We start from the raw sequence: 15,905 nt of genomic DNA on the forward strand, positions 1-15,905 counted from the left end.
TATTATTTTTAATTTTGAACAATGTTTTTTTTTTTGTCATACTCGGCTTATTTAACTCGTGCTTATCATGAACTCAAGCTTGGCTCACCTCGCTGCAAAAACGAGACGAGCTTAAACACCCTCTCTGTTGGGTTCATTTGGCTCGTTTATAGACCCTAACTGTACCCTCCAATCTCCCATTAAAACTGAAGCAAATACATGGAGAGGCATCTTGACCATTCAATAGCCTCAAAAAAATTCCCTACCTACTCTCACTACAGAGAGAGGGCCAATTTTGAAAAGCACACGGCATCTAATTCCGTGATTCAAGGACTAATCACTCTCTCTCTCTCTCTCTCTCTCTCTCTCTCTCTCTCTCTCTCTAAATATTCATCCCCATAAATCAGATAAAGCAGGACTGAAAAACAAGCTGAGCCAACCATGACTCGCCACATGTTCAGCTCGGAAATAGTTGGTTCAAAGTTCTAACTGATAAAATAGGCTTGGCAAGCTGAATACAGGTAGTAAGAAATATATTTTACTCATATTTTATATGTATATTTTTAATCCTATTTCTCTCAGCTCTAAAACAGTGTATTTTTTTTATAAAACAAGTCAGATAGAACTCGGTGCGTTTTACTCGGGGTCATTATGAGCTCGAACTCTGGCTTGTTTTAGTCGGAGTCATTATGATCTCGAACTTGTATTCCTAATCACCGTATTCCTCTACGCATACTACAGCAGTATGATCTCGAACTCGGCTTGGCTGGCTACAAGAATGGGTCAAGCATGAACACTTGAAGCTCGGTTTCTTCAGCTAGTTTACTAGCCTTACTACCAACTACCAAGTACCAACAAAATTTTGGAAAGTTTGGGCATAATTCTTATGAATTATGTTAGATTCCTATCAGTGCAACAGCAGTAAGAAAAAAACACACATAAAGGACGTACCGCATCACGCATTTCGACTCTCTGTTACCAAGAAAGGGCAGCATTTCCTGTTCACGAGTTTTCCCACGCGGGATAGACACGGCCTTCCCTTTGAGTCAGATAATCACCATCTTGGTGGGGCGTTTTTGGTATCAAATAAACACACTGTCCTTTTGCAGTGAGAAGGAAAAAGGAAACAATCTGGAAAAATAGCGGTGTGTGTCAATCCTTGTTCTAGCGTGTTGGTTTGTGTGGTTCGTTTCTCTCTCTCTCTCTCTTTTTGGGGGAGAGGTTATATATTTGGCAGTTCCAGCCTCGATTGTTGTTCAAACTAAAAAACTCCCCCCACCCAAGCACAGCACCATTTCACACCGTCGATGCTGCTGAAATATAGCAGCCTACCTTCCCCTCCCTACCAAAATTAGTACCCGAAGATACCCATTTTAGTGATCAGAAACACCCTCATTCTGGCATCTCTTTGTCTTTGTCATCTCACATGCCAGTTCTCTCTCTCATGGGAAGCTTGTTATGCTAACAGTGAGTTTTCCACCACGGTTCTGTATGGTTTCTCTGTTTTTGTTTTTGTTTTTGTTTTTGTTTTTGTTTTTGTTTTTGTTGTTCTTCCTCTTTTTACTTATTGGTGATTGGTGAAAACGCATGTTTGTGAATTTGGTTGATGGGTGAGAAGAGAATAAGGGATTGATGTATTTGTTGGTGTTGTTGATTGCATTGAGCGGTTTTTCTGATGTATTTTTTGTGATTGTGCAGGTTTGGATGTCGACACGTGTTCTCTGTGTGGCTCTTTTGAGGGGTTGTGTCTTTCACTCTGGCCGCTAAGATACCCATCTTTTTTGGCGCCTTGTTGAGGGTGTGGGAAGTCGACGGCCTATTTGTGCTATTCATTCTTCATTACCCGAGTTCAAATCCTTCATGTATTTGGAGAGTCTGTCGAGTGCAAAGAGCGTTGCCTATTGATTACGGTTAACGGTTCACCCTTATTGTGCTGCCCCTGTTTTTTCAGTAGAGTTTCAGCTGTTGGGAAGAGTAGTCGAGTTCTTTTTGTAGATTTTTCTGCATTTTTTTGTCGATTTTGATTTGGATATCTTGTAAATTGTACCAAAATTTCTTGAACTGTTGGTGATTTGGTTCTTGTGTAACAATGGCGAAGTTCACATGCTTCTCTGTGCTCTTACAGAAGAAGAAATCAAAGGTCAGGCATGTTTGTTTGGTTTTCCTTCGTTGCTTGTTTCACAGTTGTTGGGGATTGCTAATTTTTCTTTTTCGTGGTTTTTTGTAGATTGGATATTCTAAGCCTGCGGTTGCAGGAAATAGATATGAAGCCCTGCAAGTTAAGCTTGAAAGGATTGATAATTCTTCTCCGGATGGCACAAATGGGACTTCTTTCCATGTCTCTGTACTGCCCTGCAGTGCAGAGGAGGGCTCTCATCGTGAGGTGAAAATGGGAGGAGATATGAATTGTACTTCGGATGAAGCTCGATGGCATGATCCGACGTTTGAGGCGAAAAGGCATGATGGATCCGTCGGTGAGGTCGCTTACGAAGGAGGCGATGAACTGGAGAGTCCATTGGATTGTAGAGGATACCCTGACATCGATCTTCAACTAGATGATCCAAGGAGCAATTCCCATAGTGATCTCTCTGTTCTAGAGTCTGTTCCTGCTGATTCAACCGAGAAATTCTTTGGAGATGAAGCAACCCGGAGCGGCCATCTTAGCGATCCGGGCGTTTATGTGAGAACAGAATTCCCCAGATCACAGCTTCCTTCGCCGAGACTAAAGCGCTCGTGCTCAAACTTGGAGACAAGGGCTCTCAATAAGATTATCCCGGCTCTATTTTCGCCGTCAAAATCACAGTCGTATGATGATCTCCAAGAAATTTCATGCTGGCATACTGGAGGAATCCAGGGAATCGAGGGCAGCCCATTGTCTGTGATGAGCTCCAACAGCGCAGACAAGGTGACGCTAAAGCGGCTGTCTTCTAGTCAGCTTCTTCCATCAAGGAGTAGAAGGGTATGGTGGAAGCTCTTCTTATGGAGTCACAGAAACCTTCACAGACCAAAACCAGAGTCTTGCAGACCTCCACAGTTGGCCATCAATCACAGGGACTCCATTCAGAAAGAAGGCTATTCATCGGACACTTTCGACGTGCATCAGACGACAGTGAATGACAAGGAAGCCATGAACGCACAAAATTCGAAATTGAATAATGTGTTTCCAAACAGAGCTTCTGGAGGCCTGCCCTACAATCAGTGGATGGCCTTCCCCACACGGTCATCCTCTCACAGTTGGGTAGATGACTGGGTTAACAGTATTGATGCCGACTCTGTTCTGCCAGTGGACGATGTCGAGACTACAATAGAGCATCACGAATCCGAAGAAGCGTTTACCCCTTCTCTTGAGGTCTCAGGATCACCGGAAATTTGTGATCATACACCGAGGCGTCCATGCCTTCCTAATGAAGTTCTGCATGCCAACAACATCATTCAGACCATGAACCCCTTATCAACAGTAGCCCACATTTCAGGAATGGGCTTAAAAGTGATCCCTACCTTTTCACCAATGTGCAGCCTCAAAACCTTAAACCTCTCTGGCAACTTCATTGGTAAGCATCCAACAGCCTATTCAAGAATGTCTCTTTAAATCAGTTCAGGTGAAGACTGGTTATTTTTGTGTATCGCTTAACCAATTTTCTTCTCTGTTTTTTTGCAGTGCACATAACTCCAGGATCACTACCCAAGAGCCTTCACACACTAAACTTATCAAGAAACAAGATCGTCACCATTGAGGGCCTTCGCGAATTAACTCGATTGCGAGTGTTAGATCTCAGCTACAACCGTATATCCCGAATTGGCCATGGTAAAGACTCTGATGTTATTGCTGAAATGCCACCCCTGTTTCAGCCTTTGTTGGAGTATAGAGCGCTAAAACTATGTCTCTGTTTTCACAGGTTTGTCTAATTGCACCCTTATTAAGGAACTATACCTCGCAGGAAACAAGATTAGCGATGTCGAAGGTTTTCATCGCCTGCTAAAATTGACTGTGTTGGATCTGAGTTTTAATAAGATCACCACAACCAAGGCACTTGGGCAGGTAGTGGCTAATTACAGCACGCTCGTGGCGCTGAATCTGCTTGGCAACCCAGTTCAGACTAATGTAGGTGAAGATCAGCTGAGGAAAACAGTATCCAGCCTTCTGCCGCATCTGGCTTATCTGAACAAGCAGCCAATCAAACCAGTGAGAGCAAGGGAGGCAGCCATTGACAGCATCGCAAAGGCTGCGTTGGGGGATAGTGGATGGAGCTCCCGGCAAAGGGCATCGCGGCGTTCGAGCCAGGGATCATCATCCTTCAAGGGGCGGTCAACCGTTCGGCATTCTGGCAGCAACCGCAGCCGTGCCGGTAGCCAGTCTAGGCAAATTGGTCGGGATAAGCACACGGATGGGCATGAACGCTTGTCCAAGAGAAGATAAGGGTGTGCTGGTAGTAGTGTTTATCTTTGTTTAGCATCCAGTTTTTTTATATGGATTGCAGTATAGATAGAATTCACTTGCTTTTTTGTATTTGGGCTTGCAACCATTGTCAATTTATTCATCATTCTATGGTTTTTAAATAGAAAATTCTAGCCATGCTTTTCTTACCTCTGGTCTGAAGGATCAAGTGTCTGGGCTTGTATTTTTGATCTCTCCAAATATATATATATATATATATATATATATATATATATATATATATATATATATATATATATATTGCACAGATGAACTGTTTCTTGAAAGCGAAGCAGGTTATATGTCCCCCCCCCCCTAACAGGGCAGTTAGCTACTATCTCATGTTCGGGGATCCCAAAGAGCACCACATATGTAAGCATGTGTGTCTCGTATCCCCATGTTTGTCAGCATTAATTAGCGTTGGAGTTTGATGTGATTGCAAAGACTTAAGTACCCTCTCCTCCATTGGTGCCAAAAAAAAATGACGATTCTTGAAAAGGAGTGGTTGTAAAGACTTAAGTGCCCCGAAAATGATTATTTAAGACTCAGTTTCTGCACTGCAGGATTATCTGAGAAAGAAATCTCCCCTGGAGGAGGCCATGAACATCAACCCTCTCACTCACTCTCTCCCTTCTATTTTTGTTTCTATGCGCATCCAACAGAAGATCTTACATTGCTCCATCAAGCACCGGTTGACCTGCACATTGACTGTTGTAGAGCCTGATTCAGAATTTTTACCCTTACAGGAGGAGGGTTTGAAGGCTCATCCCAGCGTGGGTAGCATCATTCAACTAAATGAGTTGTAGATCCTGATTCAAAGTTTTTACCTTTATAGGAGAGGGGTCTGGGGGCTCCTCCCAACGTGGGTAGCATCATTCAACTTGAAGAGTTGTGGAGTCTGATTCAAAGTTTTTACCCTTACAGAAAAGGGGGGTCTGAGGGCTCCACCCAGCGTGGGTAGCATCATTCAACTTGAAGAGTTGTAGAGTCTGATTCAAAGTTTTTACCCTTACAGAAGGGGGGTCTGAGAGCTCCTCCCAGCGTGGGTAGCATCATTCAACTTGATGAGTTGTGGAGTCTGATTCAGAGTTTTTACCCTTATAGAAGGAGGGTTTGGGGGCTCCTCCCAACGTGGATAGCATCGTTCAACTTGATTCATTGTGGAGCCTGATTCAGAGTTTTTGCCCTTACAGGAGAAGGGTTTGGAGGCTCCTCCCAGCGTGGGTAGCACCGTTCAACTTAATTCGTTGTGGAGCCTGATTTAGAGTTTTTGCCCTTACAGGAGGGGGTCCGGGGGCTCCCTCCCAGCACGGGTCCCGGGTGTCGTGGTCGAAAAATGCACAGGGTGTCGTGGTGAGAAAGACATATGTTTGTTCCAAGCAAGGTTGGAAAAAATCAATGGAAAATCCAACAGGGAGCATGCCAGAATCAAGATGTGGATGTCAAGCGAGAATGGTGTTGTGCAACTCAAATAACACAAAATAATAAAGGTCTGGTTTTTAGTTAAAATGGGGAATAAAATGATAATAGAAATTGCTTAAAATTTACAGGAATAAACTAGACTCAATAACGAAGACACCATTTTTTACGGATTTGGAATATGACCTCCGGTTAAGGAGATATGGCCCTGACAAGTTGGTCCTAATTTGGGTAGTGATTTACAATGATTTGCTTACTGAATAACACTATAAATCACTATAGCGATTTGCAGAAGACAATACAAATCGCTATAGTGAGATTCAAAAACACTATAAATCGCTATAGCGATTTGCGGAAGACACTACAAATCGCTATAGTGAGATTCAAAAACACTATAAATCGCTATAGCGATTTGCGGAAGACACTAAAAAATCGCTATAGTGAGATCCAAAAATACTATAAATCGCTATAGCGATTTGCGGAAGACACTACAAATCGCTGTTGAAAAGTCGGATAACACTATAAATCGTTGTGAGGCTCGTTGGAGACCCAAAAATACTACAAATCACTGTAGGAAAGCCCGATAACACTACAAATCGCTGTTGGAAGGCCCCAAAAAAATTTGGTCCGGAGGGCGCTGCCCCCCGAGCCCCCCGCCAGGGGCGGCCCCCCTGGACCCCCTTCTTGTAAGGGCAAAAACTCTAAATCAGGCTCCACAACGAATCAAGTTGAACGATGCTACCCACACTGGGAGGAGCCCCAAAACCCTTCTCCTGTAAGGGAAAAAACTCTGAATCAGGCTCCACAACTCTTCAAGTTGAACAATGCTATAGTGAGTGTGCAGGTCAGTCGGTGTTTGATGGAGCAATGTAGGATCGTCTGTTGGATGTGCATAGAAGTAGAGAGAGAAGGGAGAGAGAGTGAGAGGGTTGATGTTTATGACCTTCTCCAGGGAGAACTCTTTGTCTCCCTTGATTTCTTATCTAGAGAGAGAGAGAGAGGGTTTTACAATGTTTTATGGAGAAAGAAGAAGAAGACTTTAAAGAATCAACATCATTTTCGACTTTCTGGATGAAGGATATGTTTGTCCTTTTTTTGAACGAAGAAAAAAGATGAAGACTTTGAAGAGTCAACATCATCCTCGACTTTCTGGATGGAGGACATGTTTGTCCTTTTTTTGAACGGAGAAAGAAGAAGAAAACTTTGAAGAGTCAACATCATCCTCGACTTTCTGGATGGAGGACATGTTTGTCCTTTTTTTGAACGGAGAAAGAAGAAGAAGACTTTGAAGAGTCAACATCATCCTCGACTTTCTGGATGGAGGACATGTTTGTCCTTTTTTTGAACTGTTTTTTTTTTTGAATGAAGGGCATTTTTATTATTTTCTCAAACCATCACTTTATGAGAAGAATAGCAAGAAAGGATACTTAAGTCTTTGCAACAACACCAGAGTCCGATGCAAAGTTATGTCAACATACACGAGAATACGAGCCCCATGTGCTTGTATACGTGGTGCTCATTCAAAGCCCCGAACACAGACGTGGGATTCAGTGAATCATCGGGGGGGGGACATACACCACCCTCTCCTTGAAAGTAGTGATAGTGAGAGAATTTAAAAGTGAAGCCAGCCCCATTCTTGTACTGAAGACAAAATACACAACCGGAAGCTAGAACCTGAAACCTAACATGTCGTTACCTTCTTTTTCATTGGCTACGGTTTCACAGTTTTGGCTTTTTTTTCACAGAAATAGGTCTACTTGATCTCTCCCTCCCCGCCTCTCCTTGTTTCCTCCTTTTTTCTTCCCTTTTCATTTTGGTTTTCTTCTTCTCTACTCTTTTCTTTCTCTTCACCCAACCATTCCATTGCACCACTTTGAGAAAAACTACTTGAATACAAAGCCTGTGGAAAGGGGACCTACAAACCAAGAAGGCTTCATCTTCTGAAAGAGAGATGGAGAGAGAGAGAGTATAAAAACAATGGATAATATTAATGGAATTAATTTGGTTCAATTTACTAAATTAATATTGAAAATGGAAATGTATATGAAAATTTTCCTTGAAAATCAAGTTAGGATGTAAGAATTATGAGATTTGGATCCAAGACTTAACATGAATTTGAAAACAAGATCTAAAAATTTTGATCCGTATTAGATTTTTTGTTGAAATTTGTAAACACCCCTTTTTTCGGCTGAGACATCCCACCAAGGTACCATCCAACCGTCCTGCCTGAGACGACACCCAAGGGTGTGTCATCATGCCTGGGACGACACCCATGGGTGTGTTGTCCAAAATGGGACTACAAACCCACTCTGTCGTTCCACCCTTTGCGTGTGTGCGGATAAGCTTTAGGAAAAGGCGTGTCCTAGTTCAAGCTGGACTCCTCCTGGGTGTTTTGGTGTGGGACTCTTTTAGATGAGTCATATTCCCTTTGGGGATAAGAACAGGTAAAATTCATAAAACTCTGAATCAATACTCCATGCATAATTCCTATAAATCAAAGCTAACTCCTAGAGTTAAGAGAATCAAACATTTAAAAATTTTATACCTGAGTGTTTACCCTAAAAAGAATGTTTACTTTAGTCCTACCTGCACTCTAACCCTCTTTAGGCTTCCGCTCCAAATTGTTATACCTATGCAAAAAGTGCTATAGAAGCCATTGCAAGAACTATCAAACCTACACTCAAGTGCTACTGAAACGGGGAGGAGCCTCAAAAAACCAAACGGACTCCAAAAGTTTGAAAAATATAATTTTCAAATCAATGTCTTTTTCATTTAATTTTTTTAATCAATTCATTAACTACTTATACACATTTTGTTTCTTTGCATACCTAAATCCGTGGTGGTGAGCTTTGAGCTACGGAGATAAAAAAATTTGTCTTTCCTTTACCTTTTCTTGAAAAAAGAACCATCAAGATTTGAAATAAGCATTCTCACATTCTAAAAGGCTTTCAAAAAAGAATTTACAAAATCTGAATAAGTCAAATCTTTCTCCTACAAATTTTTTATCAACAAAATTATATTTTTTAATATAATTTCTTATGTTCTAAAACCTTTTCTTAAAAAAAGCAAGTTTTCTGACAGGATTTTGAGATTTTCAAATAGAGTTGTGCTAACTATGAGGTAGCTAAATGAAATTTTCTCTTTCCTTTTGTGCCACTAATTTTGCAATAACTATACCAAGGGAAATCCCTTTGTGCAAATGGTAGATGAAAATCCAAAAAATGTTTTTTAGCAACACTTTTTAAAGACCATTAGTTAGGGTTGAAAAAACCTCAAATTGCCTTGAATTGCCATAGATCTCAAATCCAAGGTGATTTGATTTGCAAAAACTGAAGATTCATTTCAGGCTTCCCACCAAATTTGATCCTATGATATGAGATCTGTGTTGTTATATATGGCTCGAAATTATACCTCGTTTGTATCAACGTTTTTGGCAAAAATAACCTTTTTTCCCCTAGTTTTTCAATAATACTTTTTGGAAGGAAAAGCCCACTATATGAAAAATGTTTAGTCCAACATTGATCTTGGAAAAACTATTTTGAGTTTAAAATATGGAGAGTTGGATTAGAAGGCAAGGCCCTTGAAGGGCTTGAATCTTGGGCTTGTTAATTAAAATTTAAACTTTAAACATCAAACTTGGATTTGGATTCAACTTGGTTCGGTTCGGTCTAGTCTGGTCTTGGTATGACTTTGACCAAACTTTTTATTAAATATTTGGATAAATTTATACCTCATAAAATTTCTTAATAAGCTTTTATTTACTTTAACATTTTGATAGTTTACCAAGGCAATCAAAGGTCTTTTGCGACCTTATTGTGAGACATCACCTAGCCTTAATGACTAGCCTCAACATGTCTAAACATGATGGTATGTTAGTGGCAGCCACGATGGGATGTTGGAGGCGTGCAGCTCACGATAGGACATTACTTACATTGACAATCCATTGCAGGTAGTCATTTGGATTTTGATGGGTGCATGCTAATCATTTGGGCTTTAATGGGCCTTTATGGATCCATGTGAGTTGGAGACTATATAAACCTCAGTTGCCTCAGGTCATCTATCTGCGAGTTTTCCTTCTTCTTATGCCTTTTCTTCCTTTCTCTCTCTTTTATCTTGCAAAGTTGTTCAGGGTAGCTATGTCATGATGACTAACCTACTCAATGCCATGGTTATTAGTATTGCACGAGAGGTGGATGCTTAGTTGTATCCTAGAAGCGAGCTTGTGTTCAACACTATTGCACTTGAATGCCTCCAAGTCATTTTGGCTATTGTCATTATCATGGTTATCATTTGGATCGTGCAAAAATTTCAACAATTTAAAAGTGATATCATACTCTTTGGTGATTGTGTATAGAAATGTTTGATTGATCATAAAAAATTGAGTGGAGTAAGGTACATTTTTAATCCTATATATAACATTTTGTTTCATCCACTTGGCAAGACAATATAGTCTTTGGTTTTTTTATTGAGTTATTGCATGCTCATGCGTTCTTGAGTCTAACTATGAAAGATTCATGGGTTTTTTTCTAATTTCTTGAAACCATTATTACATAGATAGATTATAATGGTGTTTTTTCATCATTAGAAGGTAAAAAATTGATGCATGCATGTTTTTGTTGTTGGGTTCTGATTTGGATCCAAAATTAGATTTTGCATCCACTCTTGGATCCAACCTCATTTTCTAATTCATTTTAGGATTTTTGCTTTAACTGGATCCATTTAGTTATTTTATACTTGTGATCCGAATTTTAGAGTTCACTTAAGGGATCGTATTGGATCTTTTCTACATATAACATGTTTTCATGATCTTGGTTTTTAGATCTATATCCACGTTTATGTTTGCACTTATTAACCATGCATGTTGAATTTTATATGTTGTGCTCATTTAAGACCATTATTAATTTTTGGATCGGACTTATTAGTAGCATGGTTCATAAGATCTTGATTGTGGATCCATACTTATATTCACTTTTAGGTTTTGAATCTTTTTTTAGATTAATGTTCATCCAAACTGATTATATGTGATTATCTATTGTTAAAGTTGAAATTGAGTCTTGCATTGAGTTTATTTTATATTTGTTGAGTTGTGCATTTGGATCCAGACCTATACCCATTTGATTTATTTATTTAGATCTTATTATTGTTGGTGTTCATAAAAGTATTATATGCATATGCTAATAAATCTTATTTTTTTAGTGGTGGTTTGGGCCCTTACTAAACAGTTTCTAGTTTAGAACCCTTTATTAGTTGTGTTTTGAATCTTTACTCATTTTTTAATTTTTTGGATCCAAATATTGTTGCAGGTTTATATTTGTCAATTAGATCAACATGTTTATTTGTTATGATAATTTTGATCATATGTCTTGATTGATAAATGGATGTCGTGTGAGGTTTGCTTGGATACGGATATGTGAATGCCCTCACTTTATTATGTAAAGGTAATACCCTTACTATCATTGAAAATACATTTATTTCTTAAATTTCAATCGTTTTTTCACATGAATATCTAAAGTTTTTATTAAATGATATGATGGTTTCTTGTTTAACCCACCAACATGGATCTAAATGAGATACTCATATGCTTATGTGCAAATTCAAAGAAAAATGTGATATTTATTATTCTTTTCATAAGAAGTGGTTTTTGTTTCAAGTATTATGTTTTTAACATTGATCTTTTATCTTATCCTTGAGAATATGAATATTGATAATCCTTGTGTTGCAAATTGTTTTTAACTTAAAGTTTTTCAAAACAATTTTTGGCTTATTATGAATTAAATGAGATTGTTTGAGAGACATATTTAACATGTGCATATATTGAAACATAAGAGAGTTTAATTATGAATGATCTCGTTTCAATTTGTATCAATGATCAAGAATGAGATATCTTATCATGTTTCATATTTTGTTCTTCGTTATAATTACTTGAATAGTGTTTATTAGGTGTACCAATTTAGATTATATTCTCATGACACTAAAGCAATCATACTCGATAACATATTAGTGGTAAAAATTGATGAAAATATTTTTTATTCGAATAAATGATAAAACATGAGTTTGGATCTTTAATTATTTAATTTTTATGTAAAATTATATTTAATCATGGAGGTAGATAATATAATCTTTTATAGAGACTATTATGAAACTAAATGATGGCAATGTGAGTGTGGAGTTTTACTTTACCTAAGTACATGTTTACTTTTTAAAATGTGCATCATGTATCCACCGCGACTAATTTGCTCATCTATCTATTGTGAACAGTTAGTAGGTCAAACATATTTTTAATGTTTTGAGAGAACTAATTATTGAAGGTCAATGTGACTTTGTCAAAATTAATTTAAATATTAAGTTGATATTATTTTGCCTTCACATTTAACTAGTGAAATAAGTTAATTATTGATATAAGAGTCTTAGATGCTTAAAAGCGTGAGTTTATAATAATTTTTACTGAATCATTATCAAGCATGAATCTACATGTGTGAATCATCGTAAACAAAGTAGTAAAATAACTTTTCAATTATAAATGATTTGATTTCTTATACTCTAACTCGTAGGGGTATTAGCTGATTTGATCAAATATGCAAATGATTTTTCTAAATTGTCGTATTTGAAATTCAAGTAGAATCTTAGTTCTTATATTTTCTTTAAAAAAAAATCTTTCAAAAATCATATTATGAGTTGTTAAAACCCAAAGTAAGTAATTTATTAATTTTTTTATCTCAAGAGGAATTTTTTAACCATTAAGTATCCACTCTATCTATATATTGATGAATTTGAGAATGGTTTATATGAGAAATTACATATCATTCTGAAAAATGACTTTTGTATCTTAATTAGATAAACTTGATGGATAATAAATTTTATGGTCTTAATATGTTATTTTTTAATTTTAATATATTTCATGTGGGTGATATGTTGATCATAATGGATTAAAACATTAGTGAAAGTTGACATTGTGGCTGAGAACAGGAAATGAAAGTCAAGATCAAAGGGTCCCCAAAATCTTGAAATTAATTGGCACTTCCATCAAAGGCTGATCCCCCAGCTCAACTAATGCCAGAAATGGTGCATACATAATTTTTATTAAATTAAACTTAATTAAGATGTGTTTGCTCAATGCTCACCACAAAAAGAAGATAATGACAACTAAAAGTAGAGAGTGATTGAAGACATGTTTGATCTTGTAAAGGACACCACTTGCTCACTGCAAGAAGAGGGCAAATGCCAGCCAAAACTGCAAAATGAGTACTCCTAAAGCTAAGACATACAGGCAATTACACGTTCTTCAGACTAGATAATTGAAGACGTGTAATTAAGAACTGGACCCACCACCTTCGGTTTTGTATGGTTTTAGAAAACGTGAGTCTGTTTCAGGTATTTCTGTCAAAAGATAAGCCTATAAGGAAAATTTGATAAAATTTAGAGAATAAAAAGGTGTAAAAGTTTTAATAAAATGACAAAAGAACTCCGACCTGCCGGATTCGAACCAGCGACCTAAGGATGACAGCTAAACCAACTACAGTCCTCCGCTCTACCAACTGAGCTAAGGTCGGTTGTTGATACCGAGTTGTACAATAAAATATATAAACATTTATTAAACGTTTTCCGTTAAGTTGCAATCAGATGAGACAGATGTCAACCAGGAGGTAATGTAGGGATGTAAACGGTTCGGATTTCCATCGGATGCAGTCAATACCAGATCCGACTAGTCGGCTAAACAGATTCAGACTTACATGATGAAAGAATATAACAAATCAGCTTTATTACATGTAATCAGATTCGGCAATCCATCAAATCCATATCTATCGGACTCAGTACCAAAAAACCAAAACCATATCAACATCAGATTATAACTGGATATGGTTTCAATTTGGCTAAATGAAGTTGGATTCGGTTGGATATCAGATAATATCCAATCCATTGACATCCCTTGTTTTGATTCATATTTGAATACAAATCCAACATAAAATATTGATCTGAATCTGAACCCAAGTCCAAGAAAGTCTGATCGCATTAATCCTGAATCTGATCCGAAAATACATTTGGATCTTATTTTAAGATCTATATCCCAAAGCACTGTGTTGGATTCGGGTCAAAGATCCAGTGTACATTGTACAGCTTAACATGCCCAGGGCACTAGTGCATGCACAACCTGCAACGCGCAGCACGCCTGGTACTGTAGGGATGTCAAAGCATCGGGTTTGGGTCGGGTATCTTGCTAAATCCAAATTCGACAAGTCAAATTCAGTAAAGCAGATGGAATCCTACTGATAATTGGATTCAGGTCCAAATCTAAAAGATAATCAACCTGATTTCTTGCAAAAATGTCTCATTAGCTCATCAGATGCAGGATCTGTATAGCCTTTTTCCAATCCTATTCAGATCCAAATCTAAATCCAATCACAAAAATAAAATTAGGTTGGATTCAACATTGCTTAGATCCCAATTCCCAACCAAGTCCAGCCCGTTTACATCCCTAAGCTGGTAATGCCTAGGCCTTGGCCTAAGGATGTCAACGGGTCAGATCTAGGCATTACCGAATCCAACCTAATCGGATTCGAAGTGGGATGAAAAAAAAAATAGAACCGAAACCGGATCTGACTAGTCTAAAACCTGATATTTATACTTAATTGGATTCAGATCTTAGTCAGATTTGGGTTTAAATTGGATTCAGGTTTGAATTTCAATAAAAAAATGATACTGTCCTAATCCGATTTTTAATCGGATCCCAATTTAGCTACCGAATCTGACTAATCGGGGCAGATATTGGGTTACATCCTACCTTGGCCCCAGCCCATTTAAGAGGCATTTATTACTACCTGTGCACTGGCAGATGGACTAATATCCAAACTAGGGAACATCAATCATGGATACCTTGAATTGCTCAATGAGTTGTAAGGACTGTTCATGACCCAATACCTGCACAAATACGATTACTTAATCCTTGGGATGATGTTTTCAATTCAACTTGAGTGCGGGACTTCTGGCAGTAATGGATCAGAGATCACTCTGATGCCGTTCATCCATCTGATAAACAGCATCCAAAACACCATGGTTGAACTCAGCATCTCATAAATGGGCCCCCACATTTTTTTCAAAGCCATTGATACCTTTAGATGAACGGCATCTACAGTTTGCAAAATAAAAAGTTGAAAACCATATGATCATAGTGTTTTAATGACATTCGGATGAATGGTATCGGGTTCGCTCTAACATGATACACTCAATCAAATGAAGATCAAATTCAGGATTATTCATTCATTCAATTTATTGGCTATGCCCAATGACCCACTCAAGAGACAAGGTGATGTTGAGGTGGTTCCTGGTTGCTTCTCAATGGGCTCATTCATGATCCAACGACTGAGTGAAGCACATGGCATGGGCAAAGATGGGCCCTAGAAGTGTGGCATGTTTGGATGAGCTGATGATAAGGGTGCGCATCGGGCCAGTGTGGCCCAAAGTCCAGCAAGGTCGGACAGGCCTGACCTAGACCCAGCCCACCAAAGCCCGGTCTAACTTGTTGGTTTTGGGCCAGCCCCTGGCCTTTGACAGGCTGTGGCCTAGATGGGCTCGATTGGGCCCTTTAGGCTCAACTAGTAAACTGGCGCATTGAGGTCTCATTTTGCCTCTACTCCAGCCCTGCCCATTTAATAGCCAGGCCCAACTTTTTGTCAGGCTCGGGCTGCAGTAGGCAATCCAAACCTGGTCCATCTAGAGTTGGGTACCAACCAGATGCCTACCATTAACAGATGGTTTTATAAGAAATGTTTATGCGGTGGATGGGCAACAGTTGGTACAGTATTTGGGTGATGGAAAGTAGTGAGAAGGATTCCTTCCGGTACACCGTAGTTACTAGGATAAAATGAATATAAGATGTGATGCATGAAGCAAAAACAGGGAAACATTGTGTTAGAAAGTAGTATAAAGCATGAAGCATAATTTGTTTTGGAGGGGATTAGGAGCGTGTGAGAAGCAAAAAAGGAAACATGTAAAAAATGAGAGGAAAGTGAAAAAATTATAAATATTAACATGAAAAATACAAAAAATGAGAGACGAACGATTGAAAGCAATAGGA

General features: G+C 38.5%; 1 protein-coding gene and 1 non-coding gene across 2 annotated transcripts; one reads left to right on the top strand and one right to left on the bottom strand.

The window, feature by feature from the left end:
• The first annotated feature begins 1,096 nt into the window (after window positions 1–1,096).
• LOC149841299 (uncharacterized) lies at window positions 1,097–4,561 on the top strand. The gene is made up of 5 exons (XM_090003741.1): window positions 1,097–1,446; window positions 1,678–2,119; window positions 2,207–3,530; window positions 3,638–3,784; window positions 3,876–4,561. The coding sequence occupies exons 2-5, from the start codon at window positions 2,069–2,071 to the stop codon at window positions 4,394–4,396; spliced, it is 2,043 nt and encodes a 680-aa protein (XP_089859867.1). The 5' UTR covers window positions 1,097–1,446; window positions 1,678–2,068; the 3' UTR covers window positions 4,397–4,561.
• Window positions 4,562–13,296: 8,735 nt separating this feature from the next.
• On the bottom strand, window positions 13,297–13,383 carry TRNAY-GUA (transfer RNA tyrosine (anticodon GUA)). Its single transcript is given in 2 exon segments — window positions 13,297–13,332; window positions 13,347–13,383. It is a non-coding gene; the product is annotated as a tRNA-Tyr (tRNA).
• Between the last annotated feature and the right edge of the window lie 2,522 nt (window positions 13,384–15,905).

The sequence above is a fragment of the Nuphar pumila genome, chromosome 4 (genome assembly GCF_984573655.1).
Source record: "Nuphar pumila chromosome 4, dmNupPumi1.hap1.1, whole genome shotgun sequence".
NCBI lineage: Eukaryota > Viridiplantae > Streptophyta > Magnoliopsida > Nymphaeales > Nymphaeaceae > Nuphar > Nuphar pumila.

Coding starts and splice junctions, on each gene's coding strand:
- LOC149841299 (XM_090003741.1), top strand. CDS start 2,069: ATGGCGAAGTTCACATGCTTCTCTGTGCTCTTACAGAAGAAGAAATCA. Junction 2,120..2,206: donor TACAGAAGAAGAAATCAAAG/GTCAGGCATGTT, acceptor GGTTTTTTGTAG/ATTGGATATTCTAAGCCTGC. Junction 3,531..3,637: donor CCTCTCTGGCAACTTCATTG/GTAAGCATCCAA, acceptor GTTTTTTTGCAG/TGCACATAACTCCAGGATCA.